A 15,798-nucleotide genomic window follows, 5' to 3' on the forward strand; every position below is an offset into this window, starting at 1 on the left:
TTTTGCTCATGAGGTTTCTAGATGTAAATGCAGTGTATATATTTAACTATATTCTTTACATCCAAATACTCGTCCATCTATTTAAGGAGAAGTATGAAAAACTTTCAACATCAAAAACTTCATAAATTATACCCTAGGAATATTTCTTAAATATTTTATTTACATCTATGTATCTTCTTGATCAACCTGAGTTTGTGTTAAAAGGGTTAATAACAAGCAGAGCATACTAATTGTTAATTTTTGGTGTTCGGCTTCATAATAGCTCGATATTATTAGTTGAAACATTGAGAATAAGTAAAGGGTCTTTCTCTACAATTAGGCGTTTACTTTGCTTAAATCTGTAAACTTTCCTAACCGAATTTCAATCTACCTCAAAAACATAATACTCCATTTAAACTTAATAGTCTTTCTTGGTAGTTTTCAAATAATTTTATTCTAATTTGTAGATACTTCTATAACATCTTCTATGAGTGATTCTACTCCAAACGGTAAATCAAGTTTTATACTGACGATTTACAGATTATAACAATGTAATAAGCAACATTGATTGCCATTTTAGAAGTAATAAATCTATGTCCAATATCGTTTAGCTACAATGAGATTTTTTCAGATGTAAATGTATTTATTTAACTATAATCTTTATATCTAGTACATTGATTTAAACTTGATAGTCCCGTGTCGCTGTTGTTATCAAATATTTCTATTTTAATTTGTAGATAATTCTACAACATATGTTATGAGAGATTCTACACGACACGGTAAATAAGGTTTTATACTGACAGATTACAACTTAATGTAATAATGTTATAACCAACATTGACTACCATTTTAGAAGTAATAAATCTACGTTCTTTTCTCATCGTTCTGCTACAATGAGGTTATTAGATGTAAATGTAGTGTATTTATATAAAGGAATTGTTAAGATTTGTTTTAAAAAAATTATGTGTATTGAGCATACCTATATCATAAATTTGAACTATTCCAATTTTCAATCAGACGTCTGTGGTTCATACAATTCCATAAAAACTAAGTGTTTGGTGACGTCACTAATCGCGAAGGGCTTTATGTGATATAGTATAAATTTTCGATTAGTGACGTCATCGAAAACTGACGTCTGATTGAAAATTGGAATGGTGCGAATTGATTTCATCAATGTCCCCGATACACATATTTCTTTTTATTAGAAAACCTCTTTACAACACCTTTATTTATAAGCTCTACATCTGGTTAATTGATTTAAACTTAATAGTCTTTGTTTCTCTGTAGTTATCAAATGATTCTATTCTAATTTATTTTGTAGATTTTTATACAACAGCTTCTATGATCGATTCTTCTCTACATGGTAAATACAGTTTTGTATTTAGGATTTACTAATTATAACTTAATGTAATAAGCGACATTGATCGCCATTTATGAAGTAATAAAGATACGTTCTTTTCTCAACGTTCTGCTACAATGAGGTTTTTAGATGTAAATGCAGTGTATATATTTAACTATAATCTTTACATCCAAATGCTCGTCCGTCTATTTGAGGGGAAGTATCAAAGACTTCGTAAATTATACCACACAGAATTTCTAAAATATGTTATTTACATCTGGAGTGACCCGAAATTGAAGAATGGAATACTCTTGGAGATTTTACTGAATATATTATTAATCATCATCAATAATACAACATACAGTTGTGCATAACTCAAAACTCATCAAGTTATACAAATTCTGGAAATATACAAAACAAATATCTTAGTCTTAGTATGAATTAGCACAACATAATGAATGACTTGACATTTTGACTAATTAAATAATCCTAGGCCTAATCTAAGCAAATCTGAAACTAGTTGCATTTCTCTTATATTAACTGTTTGCACACTGATAAGACTGGATTAATCTTATAATATGGATATCATTAGTGAATATGATATACAAATAAAAGAATGTTCTAGCACGTGCTCGTATAAAACTTGCAATTCAATGACACCAAATAACAGGTTCAAATAATGCAATAAACACAATGTCACACTACAATTATCATAATACAGTTTCAATAATATACCCGAAGAGTGGATCTCCTTAGCATTCATTACAAAAATAACTTTAAACTACATTAAAACTTCTTAATCTGTTCGTTGCTGTACTTCTGTTAATGGGGCTTACAAGAAAATGGAGGAGGGAAAAATACAAGGGAGCAGTTATTAATAATAAACTTTTAGGGAGAGGCTTATTGTAATGAAATTACCCGTTAAACAAATATACTAAATTCTATTCAAACCAACATCTATATATCTTCTTGATCAACCCGAGTTTGCTTTAAAAGGGTTAATAACAAACAGAGCATACTAATTGTTAATTAAGCTGTTTGGACTAGTTTTGGTGTTCGGCTTTATAATAGCTCGATATTATTAGTTGAAATATTCAGAATAAGTAGGAGACCTATTTCTGTACAATTAGGAGTATATTTTGCTTAAATCTGTAAATTTTCTTCACCGAATCTCAATAGTATACTGGCATTTTTGACGTTAAAAAATTTAACTAGTTTTAGTTAAACTTTCAAATACTCTAAGGAACAATTTTCTCCAGATTTTGGTGTAAATATTTCATAAATTTGATCAACAAAATTTCGATCTATCCCCAAAACATAATACTCCATTTAAACTTAATAGTCTTTCTTGGTAGTTTTCAAATAATTTTATTCTAATTTGTAGATACTTCTATAACATCTTCTATGAGTGATTCTACTCCAAACGGTAAATCAAGTTTTATACTGACGATTTACAGATTATAACTTGATGTAATAATGTAATAAGCGACATTGATTGCAATTTTAGAAGTAATAAATCTATGTCCTTCATCGTTCAGCTACAAGGAGGTTTTTATATGTAAATGTATTTATTTAACTATAATCTTTATATCTAGTCCATTGATTTAAACTTGATAGTCCCGTGTCGCTGTTGTTATCATTTCTATTTTAATTTGTAGATTATTATACAACAGATTTTATGATCGAATCTTCTCCACCCGGTAAATATAGTTTTGTGTTTATACTGACGATTTACAACCTACAACTTAATGTAATAATGTAATAAGCTACATTGACTGCCATTTTAGAAGTAATAAATCTATGTCCTTTTCTCACCGTTCTGCTACAATGAGGTTATTAGATGTAAATTATTGTAATTATTTAAAGGAATTGAAAAGATGTATTCTTAAAATAATTTATGTGTATCGTGGATACCTACATTATCAATTTGCACCATTCAAATTTTCAATTAGACGTCAGTGGTTCCTGTAATTTCACAAAAACTAAGTGTTTGATGACCTCACTAATCGCGAAGGGCTTTATGTGATATAGTATCTTTTTGGATTAGTGACGTCATCGAACACTGTCGTATGATTGAGCATTAAAAATTGGAGCGGTTCCATCAGTGTCCCCGATACACATATTTATACGCCCACATGAAATTGGACAAGGGGGGGGGGGCGTATATTGTCCTCACCCATGTCCGTCAGTCCGTCCGTCCGTCCACAATTTGCAATTCCTGACGGAGGTTTGACGAAACTTCGTGTGGGTCTTTGAAACCCTATTGAAAATCAGAAGAATCGAAAAATATTTAGTATGAGTTAGTGTCCTTGTTTGTTGAAAACGTGTTCAATTTTTAGCTCGTAAACACTCTTAAATGCACAATTCTTGACAGATTTTGGAGAAATTTGGTGAAATTGTTTATTATCAGCCATTAATGAACCCAATGGAAAATCAAATAATCAAAAAATGTTTTATAGGAGTTATTGATCTTGTTTTTAAAAACGCTTTAAGTTTTCGCTCCTATACACTAAAAGGCCGGATTTTGACAAAACTAATAATATTATTCAGTATCGTCCCAAAAATTCAAAAGTGAAGGTTGAATATTTTATGGTGATTATTAATGTACGGCCAAATGTTTTTATTCGAGATCAAACTGCCAGTGGGCGTATATTACCTTGCCTGGCAAGCTATCTTAGGAAATCTCTTTACAACCCTTTAATCAGTAAGCCCTACATCCGGTCAATTACTTTACATAGTTTGTGATATCAGCATACGCTGAAAGCACCATTCCAATTTTCAATCAGATGTCTGTGGTTCCTGCAATTCCATAAAAACTAAGTGTTTGATGACGTCACTAATCGCGAAAGGCTTTATGTGATATAGCATAAATTTTCAATTAGTGACGAACACTGACGTCTGATTGAAAATTGGAATGGAATGCCCTCCCCGATACTAATAATTTTTTTAGAAAACCTCTTTACAACACCTTTATTTATAAGTTCTACATCTGGTTAATTGATTTAAACTTAATAGTCTTTGTATCTCTGTAGTTATCAAATGATTCTATTCTAATTTATTTTGTAGATTTTTATACAACAGCTTCTATGATCGATTCTCCTCCACAAGGTAAATATAGTTTTGTGTTTATACTGACGATTTACAACCTACAATTTAATGTTTTAATGTAATAAGCTACATTGACTACCATTTAAGAAGTAATAAATCTACGTTCTTTTCTCATCGTTCTGCTACAATGAGGTTATTAGATGTAAATGTATTGTATTGATTTAAAATGATTGTAAAGAGGTATTCTAAATTCTTTATATGTATAGCGGACACTGATATCATCAAAATGCACCTTTCCAATTTTCAATTAGACCTCATGGTTCCTACAATTCCATTAAAACTAAATGTCTGATGACTTCAGTAATCGCATATTTTGGCTTTAGTGGTGTCATCAAAAACTTATATTTTATTATAGGAGATGCTGTAAGGGATGACAATACTGGTAAGTAAAGATCTTCCTTCTACGCAGAATCACTGAATACTCGCTTTTCAATACTATTTATAATGTAATGAGGTTTAATAGCTACATATTAATTTCTATTTATTCCCTGATAAGATTGACGCAGATAGAGACATCACTTTCAAATAAATTATAAACACTATAATGTGTTATTACAGGATCTATAGTAGGAGGAATATTTGGTGCTATTATTATTATAGTCATTATTATAGTAGTGGTACTGTTTCTTTACAAGAGGTAAGAGTCTTTGGTATAGAATACATTGGTTATTCTATCAGATTGAATTGGTATTTGCAGTTAAACATATCGAATGCGATTTCCAAGTTTAAAAGACTGCACCTAAATGTGGGTGTCTGAAAATTCTAAATAATTCTGAGACTTTATTAAAATACATATTATGTACAAATATAATGATTTTAAATTGCAATATTTATAGCGCGTTAGTAAGGTACACTTAGGGTTTAACCCTTTATTATTACGAATCTAAAAAATTATTGTTTATCCTTATTTTATATGTTGACACCTCAACAAACGAATATTTTCGAATCATCTTTTTGAGGTTGACAATCATTACATAACGTTTTATGTGATATGTGTCCTGTCACAGGGCAACTTTCCGAACATCATTTTGCTGAACCCTTTTTTCGCTTAATCTCTGTGCAATTTATCTCTTTAGAAAGACACGACTATCCAAAGAAGTGACACAAAATGCTGTTATACCACAGTATTTTGTCGTTGATGGTCCTGAAAGTGCTACCAATCGTAAAGACAAAGATGGATGTTATGACGTGGAATTGGACATTGAATCAAGAGTACAAACAAATGCTGTTTATCTTCACCAAAGTACCATTAATAATCGTAAAAGTATATATGAGGAAATTGAATTGGAGGGAAAAGCAAAACGACAAACAACTGATAATTATGATCATGTCGGAGATGATAAACTGAAAGTAAAATCTCAAAAAGATCTTGATAACTATAATCATATTGGAACTTACAATCATTCTGTACATGAAGATAACTACAATCATATCGGAAACAATTTGTCTCTAAGATCTAATCATCTTGATGCAGATTATAACCATATTAACGGAGTGTTTGGTAATTCCAATGGTGAAGATGATTACAATCATATTGGTGATAATGATAACAAGAATGTGATAACAGATGATAATTATCATCATATCCGATCGGGGGACATCAAGGTAGAGGGAGATTATGATCATATCGGATCTAAAATGTAATCATCATTACAATATTACAATCATATTCATGATGATAATAATCAAGCATTTGATCAAGTACAAGATAGTAATAATCCAGATAGTAGTGATACACCTTACTATCTGTCTACTTGTTAAGAGGTTATGCATTATTAATAACACTATTATTGGAGTAATATAATAATAAGATAATAATTATCATGTTCCATGTTCAAAAGTCGAAAGATTCGAATTTTGTTATCTTGAACATTATCATTTATTACTACTGAAATATTGAATGTACATGTGGAAGAATCCCTATCCCGAAATCTATACATGCCTTAAAGTGAGAACCTTGGAGATGTACATCCTTGAAAAACTTGAATTCGGAGCTGCGAGGGGTGGCTTCTCTCTCTGCCCCTCGCTCCTTGGCTCCACCATTGCGAAATACAATTGTTAGAATGGGTTTAGTAGTACAGACTAAGTCCATGAGCGCCTGATAGTCGGCAATTAGCGGCGTTTACCTAACAAGTTTACCTAATTACTATATTTCCCCATTAGCAATGGAGATAACTTTTCCTTCGATTTTTTTGGCCCATGAATACAACCTGACAACTGCCCCGTGTGTTTCATCATTTTGTTTAGTCATTATTTTATTCATTGTTATTTGATTAGCTTCATTGTTGTTCTGTTATTACCTGCTTTACTACTTCATGCCCCCCTTGATATATACATGTATATTCTAATATTATCCCTTTTCTCCATTTCATCTGATGACGACACGTGAAAATTGTGTTGAAACGTTATGTACTTTGTTATTAAAGAAGTGTGTTATACATAATATATTCCAAATATATATAGTGTTTTTGTTTTGTTTTTGTTATATGTGCTCTAAATCTTATAATATAAATTGATCATAATCACAGTAACACCTAATCTTTGAGTTTTATTTTCATAAAAATTGGTCACCGGGATTTATCCAGCGTAAAGACTCATAACGTCTAATTTGCAAATTCTAGTGACCATTCTTTCGGACGATATTTATCTCAAAATCATGAATATTAATTTCCAACCAAAAAGGCAGAAAAGACAGTACATGCCTCGAAAATCTTAGACAGAAATGACGTGACACAGACATGTTATCACACACCTTCAAACTATTAATAACAGAAATCTAACTAAAGACTGGTAAGATTACTTAAATGACGAAATGCACGAAATTAGCTTTGCGCATCTCATATTACATTTTTCTGTAGGATATCTTATCCTGTTTGCATATTTAGAAACAAGGGGTAATTAATTTATACTTTCTAGATCGTCTGAATAAAATAAAATGTGTTGGCAGACTATCATAAAGATTAATATGAGTGAGGACTATGTTGTAAATTAAGACGTTAGAAGAGGTAAGACATACGGGTTTTTCTTTGAAATCTCCAAGATTGCGTATTGACAATGCAGACATCTCATTTGACAGATTTAAGAAATGAAAGAAAGAAAAGAACTATATTTTACAAGCAAAACAGCTTCGGTTCACATCTGGTCTTTGGCCAAACCGCTGGGCATTGATCTTTCTTGGATTATCAGTACCCATTTACAGTTGGGTCGACTGGAAAGGTGAGTGAAGATGACAGGATTTTCACAAGGCGTGGTAGAAGAATAGCTTGGTATAGTAGTTGTCGTTTTATACATATAATACATTGACATTAAGACAACTTTAATTACCTTGTTTTATTTTCGGTCTGAAATGATAACTAGAACAGCTTGAAGGTAAGCTCCTTGTTTTAGCTGCAACAGAGATAAATGAAAAGTTTTGGGGTATTTTTCCAGTCGATTCAGCTATAAAGACAAGAGATATGGATATCTAGGGAAAATATAATATTACTCTGTAGTCGCTCGTTTCTGTAGAATCTAAATTAAGTCAAATCTAAATAAATAAAAAAATGGTTCTCGTGCAATACATATAGTTATATTAAGATTAAATTTAAAAACCGATAATATGTGTAGATGTTTATAATCTAGTTAATTCTAAAGGTAGGCAATAGAAGCGGTCTATTGAATAAGTACAATAAAAAGTGTTGACTAAAGTGTGTTATGACTTTTATCATGTGACTATGAGATTTTATATTTAGAATTGTAAGAAAGTAAAAGAGGGGAGCGGATACAAAATTCTTCGTGGTAAATATTTTTATCAAACTTGTCAATTCTTTAGTGTTTCAGTTTCTCGTAGATTTGATCTGTCCTATTATTCAGCGTCTCGATAATAAAAACATTGTATTAAATGTAAAATACGTTAGAGATATGTAAACTATAATAAAATGTAGGTGAATTTCATGTGAATTACTTCGTTCTCTGATATAGGTAGTAATACACTTAAATCCACACGCTTGAAAATACGCCGAATTGTGAAAACTAACATCGGATATAAAAACGAAACGTTGTCGTATGATCGAAAAACAGTATCTGTGCAACTTTGGATTTGTTATATTCCCAGAACACAGTTAACTTTGTTCTGAAAGAAAATCATTTCACAGGTACATGTACATGATTATCAAGACGGAATCATAAACCCATAAAGCACATTCATAATAGGATATTTAACACTACTGTTCCAAGAGTAAGAGGGCTTAATCATTTTAAATATATAACACAGGAAGAAAAACCCATTCTGTTTCTCTTATTTCACTTCCTGAATGGGGTTATGAGACGACAGTAGATTTCATTGCATACGTGATGATAGTATTAATTGTATCTTAAATAATACAACATTTATATTATCAAAACAAAAATGTGTCTCTTACGTCGTTTATAAAACTTTAAAGTGTGTGTTGAAGTTTGTGAATGTTGTCCGGATTTTGACAATATTTCGTTATCGTGTGAATTTCTATATCTAAAACCAACTCTGTATTATGGTAAGATTCGAATGAACATGTGTCATTGTTGTCTTAGACAAAGCGGGTGAATTCGGTTTCTGGGCACAATCGAAATGTAATTTTGGTTTTTAGCGCATAAGTCGAGATTGAGTATATTTTCATCGGCGAACACAGGAACAAAATGATCGAAACAGTATTTTGAAATCTGATTGCAGGTTGGTGTATATTGCCTTTCGCGGCAAGCTATCATTTGAAAATGTTTTATATGAGATAGTTCGTGTGATACCAATAGGCACTGAAGAAGACCTATATTAAGTTTATCATATAAAAAATTATCACCATTATAAATATGTTTTTCTATTATTAACACCTAGGTATTGTTATACATTTGGATCATGTGAGTGAATGAGGATGTAATCATAAGACACGGATACTATTTGGGAAATACTATCAACGTCCTATAACATCTGTACAGCACTCATTAGTCATAATGGATATGCAAAGGATATTATTTTTATTGATAATAGAAATCGCAGCTATAGGTAAGTTATAGGAAATAGGAATCGTTTGTAAAAAGGCTATCTGCGATAAGAATCTAAATGATATATATGAAATAATTAAAAGTCTCCCAAGCTACCATCCTGTTTTCCGTAAATCATAAATCATTTGCTATGCTATAACAATAGTGTAATTCTTTCAGGCAGTACTAATACAAGTACAGTATGTTATGGACCACCTGGTCTATCATGTACAACTCACAGACTATCTTGTCCTAGTCCTCTAGTAATACAGATAATAAATACATCATATGGATATAGATCAGGATGTAATGATACAGAAGGTAAAACTGATTGTAATAAAACATGTTGTGACGAAGAACCTGATGATTGTTTTGTACCATTTGAGACTCGTGAAGAACAACAAGTATTAGAGAGGTGTAATGGAAATGTAAATTGTTCACTACCAGGATATCGTAGATATAACACAGTTAATACTGTATGTAATGGTAGCAATGATAGTGCTTACAGTAAAATACAATATGATTGTGTTACAAAAGGTGAATATAAAATAGTTCTTATGCGTACATATACATTTAACATGATTAGCGATAAACACTTGATTATTGATCAACAATGTAATGGACAAGGAATAGGCTACTCATGAAGACAATTTAGTAAATTTCACTAAATTAATGCTAACCAGTTTCTTAGGCGAAAAAGATCGCTGGAAGAGAATATGAAATTTATTTTCATCTAAGACGTCATCTTAGTGGAGTGCGTGGCCATTTTTAATGGCCGCCAAAATAAGGACAAAAATGCATATTTTGCACGTTGGTGTCAGTTTATGATCTTATATGCCTCTGTAATATGTCTAATCTATAGTTTTCGTGGTCACTGAAGCCAATGGTAAGGTCATAAATTGTTTTACGCAATCCGATATGGCGGCAATACAAAATGACGTCATAATTATAGTTTTAGCCCCGGAATTATGATAATTTCCTTCACTGCATGGTGTGACATATCTATTTATATGTTTTCAAGTACTAGGCGTTCAATTCTACTGTCAAAATATACCTGATGCTATCCCAAATTGCAGAAATTAAAAATAGTCATAAGGTGGGCCTCATCAATCATGAAAAACGTAACATAGAAAACCCAAGATTTAGTCAAATTTATTTTCATGATATCTTTAATAAGTATGTACTTTCATAGTTTAGTTTCTTAGTTTAGGCAATTAAACATTCAGAACCATTTTTAAAAGTTCATCAATATCGTCACTCTCATTTCCACTGGGATTTCTTGCCTGTCTGATCGAGTTTTTTAGTTCCTCTTTTGTTAGATTTTGATATTTGACCCATTTGTTGTCTTCACTCGACGTTTTTGTCGCACATCAGAGCAGACTGTAAGTCGAAGGTAGGTGATTTCTGTAATCAATTGCTTCTCTGTTAATGTGTTAATTAAATCCAACTTTGAAGCTGTAACAGGTCCACCATGTATCTTGCAATTATGTAGAGTAGTCATCATACGTCTCTGTTTTTGTTTCTTCAGTTGTTCCTTTTTCTGCATAGACATGCGTTTGGTTGTTTTCAGAGTTTCTAGAAAGTCTCTTTCCAGATGTTTGACATCTTGTACAGCTTTTGAGGATCTTGCCCATTTCCAATACACATTTTTGTCTTCAATACTCATGTCCATAAATGAAGAGTCGACAAGTAGACGGTTTGAGACAACGATTGTTTTCAATAGAGTGGGTTTTTACAGGTGTCATACCTCCGGAAGCTCTAACTCTGTTATCAAGTTTTGCAAAATTCGACTCGCATCCTAAATTAGTAACAGGTGCAAATTTCAGTTTGTCAAGGACAACTTGGCTGTCATCGTCAAAAAAATTCATAGCTGACAGCTGGCGTCGTAGAGCTTCTTATAGACAAACATAGATTAGTTTTCCCTTTCCTGTTGAAGCAAAATCAGTTTGCAGATTATCCAATCGCGGCAACTTGCTTTCGAAGAAATTCTTTAAATCACTCCATCCACATCTCACTCTATCACCTCGCCCGTCGATCCCAAGTTTATCCATGAGAGGGTTGATGAGGAGTTCTCCCAATAGCGAATATATTATTATTGTTTATTTTTATGAAGTTGGCATAAACTCTTAGATTTAGTCCTTTCACAATCCCAATAACATCTTGCTTTTTCCACTTTATTATTATAACAATTAAAAGTGTTATATTATGTTTTGTAGGTACGGTCTCAACATTAAGTATATCAAATTCCCCTTTAACCCCTAGTGTTAAATGTTGTGCTTCTCAGGGTAAGTTAATTGATATTTTATGTTTTACATTAACTTCATCCATAGAATACTTAATTTATACTTGGAAGGGATCCTGATACAATGATAATTAGTGAGTGCATTCACCATACAAGGTCGACGTTTCACTCTATCTGTCAAAGTTGTATATACATATATATAGATACAGTCAAGTAACCTAATTTCGTGCTAACCTATTTTTCGTGCATTTCCGGAAAGGATTAATAATTTACATGTCCGACCTCGCGTGACCTCCGAATTTACTTGTTTTGAAAAACATGGGTTATCTATACAATGTCAGCTAGTTAAATGAATCCAGTAGTTTCAAGCAAGGTAAAATGCATTAATGTTTACGTTGACAAATACAAAATGGCGGATTTCAGTTATTACCAAACGTCACAATTTTTGTATCGGCCGAATTTCCTTATAATTCCAAGCTGTAATCGGAATTCCAAGTGTCGGCTGCTAGAATGTAGTCCAACGAATGAAGTCACGTGATCAACTAGCGGATTCCATGTCAGCAGAAAAATTCTATGGAACACAATGTCGGGCATATTCTTATGTTGTTTCAATGACTTTTAGCAATAAATCACGCTAATCATTGTTTTTTGAAGGAATTATCATTAGTTATAATGAAATAATAATATCCATACAATGTGTTTTTCTCGACTTATTTATAGATCAAACATAGTACACGAAAATAGGTGACGCATTTTGCCACCGTTGTCGAGTTGGTTACTCATGAAATATGGGTCAAAGTGAGGGATTCATAAAGAAAATCGAAACAAACCAATTTTAATTATTTTGTAGCATATCTGAGGAAACATCTAAGACATAAATTTTTTGTCCGTTTTTACAACTTTGACGAAAATCGGCGTTGAATCCTTATATGTATATAAATATTTCAAATGACCTTTTTTCTTAATACATTCCACTATATTATAAATAGTTTATATACTGACTAGATTTCAGGACATGAATGAATTGTAGTTTTTTCGTATATAATCATATTTTTGGCAACTAATTACACATTTTGTTTTATCATTAACTGTTCTGAAATCTAATCTCGCGTGTCATCCATTGCTTACAAATTGGCCATGTTTTAACATAACGCCTCTTTTGTAATTGCAGCAACTCATGGACTCCTTCTGTCCATTCATACGAAAGTCTCATTGGGTGTTTTTATTTAGTTACAAATAGCTTTATTCAATTCTTCAGCAGTTCCTTTGAGCGATTTTACACAGTAAATAAAGTTTAATATAATCATAAATCTTTTGATTATTTGTAACGAGCTTCATCAAGATATTCATATTTATCGACGTTTTAGAAGCAAAAGCTTCATCCGTTTCTCTTTGTTCTATAGAGCTTAAAACTGCAAATCTGACGATAAAGTAGATGCTGTTTCATACTGTTTACCATTTTAATTTTTACATGGTTGATAGATATTATTTATATCTTATTATAGGTGATGCTGATGACAATACTGGTAAGTATAGATCTTCGTTTTATAAAGAATAATTGGATATGCCTACTCGAGAGCTCAATACATCAATATATGTATATATCAATACTAATTATAATTTACTGAGTTTAATGGCAACATGAAATTTTCGTGGTTGATGAATTCTATTTACATTCTATTACAGGAGATGCTGTTTATAATGACAATACTGGTAGGTAAAGATCTTCGTTCTAAAATGATTACCTTTATATTAATGAAAGTAATTTGTTTCTTCTTTATCTCGTAGACCATTATTACAAGTGGTACAGTTAAATCAATTATAAAATACAAATGAAGCTTTACGTCCCACCTTTATGGTCTGAATTGTTATATAATGAAGATAATGAAAGTATAAACACTATATCTTTTTACAGGATCTATAGTTGGAGGAATATTTGGTGCTATTATTATTATAGTTATTATTATAGTAGTGGTACTGTTTCTGTATAAAAGGTAAGATTTGTACTATTTTCGTAGTGAATTCATTGGTTTAAGGGACAGATTCGCCATCCGTTTGACAAATCGTACCTTAAATAGTCAAGGAAACGGGATTTTTAAGCGAAGATAATCAGTGAAATTGTTAACAGCTCACCATTTTAAAACAACAAAATCTGCAATTATGTAATTGAAAACAGGTATGGTTATTTGCGAAGTAAGGTTCACCAAGTCATTGGGCACCTTTCCAAACATAATTTTGATGAACCTATTTCTATTTTAACTCAAATGCCATATCATCATGGTGATTTAATACAATTTATCTCTCCAGAAAGACAAAACTATCTAAAGAAGGGACACAAAATGCTGGTATACCACAGTATTTTTCCATTGATGATCCTGTGAGTGTTATCATTCGTAAAGACAAAGATGGATATGATGAAATAGAATTGGACAGTGAATCAAGATTACAAGCTAATGCTGTTCATCTTCACCAAAGTACCATTAACAATCGTAAAAGTGGATATGAGGAAATTGAATTGGAGGGAAAAGCAAAACGACAAACAACTGATAATTATGATCATGTCGGAGATGATAAACTGAAAGTAAAATCTCAAAAAGATCTTGATAACTATAATCATATTGGAACTTACGATCATTCTGTACATGAAGATAACTACAATCATATCGGAAACAATTTGTCTCTAAGATCTAATCATCTTGATGCAGATTATAACCATATTAACGGATTACCTGGTACTTCCAATGGTGAAGATGATTACAATCATATTGGTGATAATGATAACAATAATGTGATAACAGATGATAATTATCATCATATCGGATCGGGAGATATCAAGATGGAAGAGGGAGATGATAGTGATGCTCCTCATAACCTCGCGACTTGCTAATTGAGTGTTTATTCATTAAAGTAATAATTCTTGTCAAGCAAAGCTATTCTGCTTAACCGGAGACAGACATAACATAAAGCATAAAAACCAAACATGGATTCTTTTAGGTTGTCGTTATAGTACGCAATATGAAAAAGTTAAGTTACCATTTAATGAACAAGAAGTTGGTTTTAATTTTGCACAAAATTCTTTGTTCAACTATAATAGAATAGGTGTTAACATCGATTTCAAAATAAAATAAATTGTTAAAAAAAAATTAGGTTTCCCTGTGTACTCTGATTTATCATATTTTGTTGACATTGCAAAACACATTATTAGTTATCCCATGTATATAAAAGAGAGTATTCGTTGTTTTATGAATTCATTAAAAAAAAACAATTTTCAAAATAATTTACATCATATTGTTCAAAATTAATTTGCTTTTAGACATTTTTGTAGATATTTCTATATAGATTGACATATTTATTATATACTCCCATTTTAAATATTTATCAGTATTATAATTATTTTCATTATTGGAGTTTTTCAATAATGCACTGAATTTTGTTTAGCACTGAATGTTGTTTAACATTTAAAAGAACTTTATTGCCATTGATATAACCTTGTAGCTTGTTTCTGCTTATCGATCTTTTGTTTTATATTATTTTGATTAAGCAGTAATAAAATTTGTATTCTAAATTATCTTTTATACACCTGCATATTATCATCCTGGTTACAGTTATTAATTTAAACATTTTACACATCGCAGTTCTCTTTAGCTTTGAGTTTGAACATCAGTGCGGGGACATTAACTTTGTGTTGGAACAGATTTATTTTCGGAAAACAAATTGAAAGTAAAAAATGGTGCCTTTTAAGTTTATTATTTTGTGATGTGCTCAGCTATTTTTGTTTAAAAAGCTAGTCAGTGAGCCCAGGTTAAAGTTCACGTTCAGGTCAGTCTTTGATGGTTGTGGTCGTATTTAAATGTTTGGAACTATGAAATTCAGTTTCCTTTCCATTCAGGTTGTTAGTGAACCAATGACCATATGAGAACATAAACAAACTATCGAGATCGAATTGAGCAATCAACCTGCAAATCATAAAATAATTTCGTATGGAACAGTAAATGAAAGTAAAGATTTAAAACTTTAAAACTACATAGGAATATAAAGCTAGGATTGAAGTCCATAAAAGGACGTGAATTAGGTCAAAAATAAGATGTCAGGATGAATGGATTGGGGTTTTATAAAACAACAATTGAAGGGCCAAGAA

At 31.4% G+C, this 15,798-nt stretch overlaps 2 protein-coding genes across 2 annotated transcripts in view; both read left to right on the forward strand.

Moving 5' to 3' along the window:
• LOTGIDRAFT_229547 (hypothetical protein) overlaps positions 1–6,070 on the forward strand; it is a gene marked incomplete at both ends in the record, with an annotated part of 10,630 nt that extends 4,560 nt beyond the window's left edge. The window contains 9 exons of the mRNA XM_009066876.1: positions 447–488; positions 717–758; positions 1,301–1,342; positions 2,703–2,744; positions 2,977–3,018; positions 4,385–4,426; positions 4,782–4,808; positions 4,985–5,063; positions 5,503–6,070. Coding sequence (XP_009065124.1) covers positions 447–488; positions 717–758; positions 1,301–1,342; positions 2,703–2,744; positions 2,977–3,018; positions 4,385–4,426; positions 4,782–4,808; positions 4,985–5,063; positions 5,503–6,070 — 926 coding nt within the window. The remainder of the gene's footprint in view (positions 1–446; positions 489–716; positions 759–1,300; positions 1,343–2,702; positions 2,745–2,976; positions 3,019–4,384; positions 4,427–4,781; positions 4,809–4,984; positions 5,064–5,502) is intronic.
• Positions 6,071–9,388: 3,318 nt separating this feature from the next.
• Positions 9,389–14,547, forward strand: LOTGIDRAFT_155308 (hypothetical protein; the record flags this gene model as incomplete). Its single annotated transcript, XM_009066877.1, has 7 exons — positions 9,389–9,440; positions 9,599–9,955; positions 11,635–11,703; positions 13,166–13,186; positions 13,347–13,373; positions 13,576–13,654; positions 13,968–14,547. 7 exons carry the CDS (start codon positions 9,389–9,391, stop codon positions 14,545–14,547), a joined length of 1,185 nt encoding a protein of 394 aa, XP_009065125.1.
• Positions 14,548–15,798: the final 1,251 nt, after the last annotated feature.

The sequence above is a fragment of the Lottia gigantea genome (assembly GCF_000327385.1).
Source record: "Lottia gigantea unplaced genomic scaffold LOTGIsca_8, whole genome shotgun sequence".
In the NCBI taxonomy this organism is placed as follows: Eukaryota; Metazoa; Mollusca; class Gastropoda; family Lottiidae; genus Lottia; species Lottia gigantea.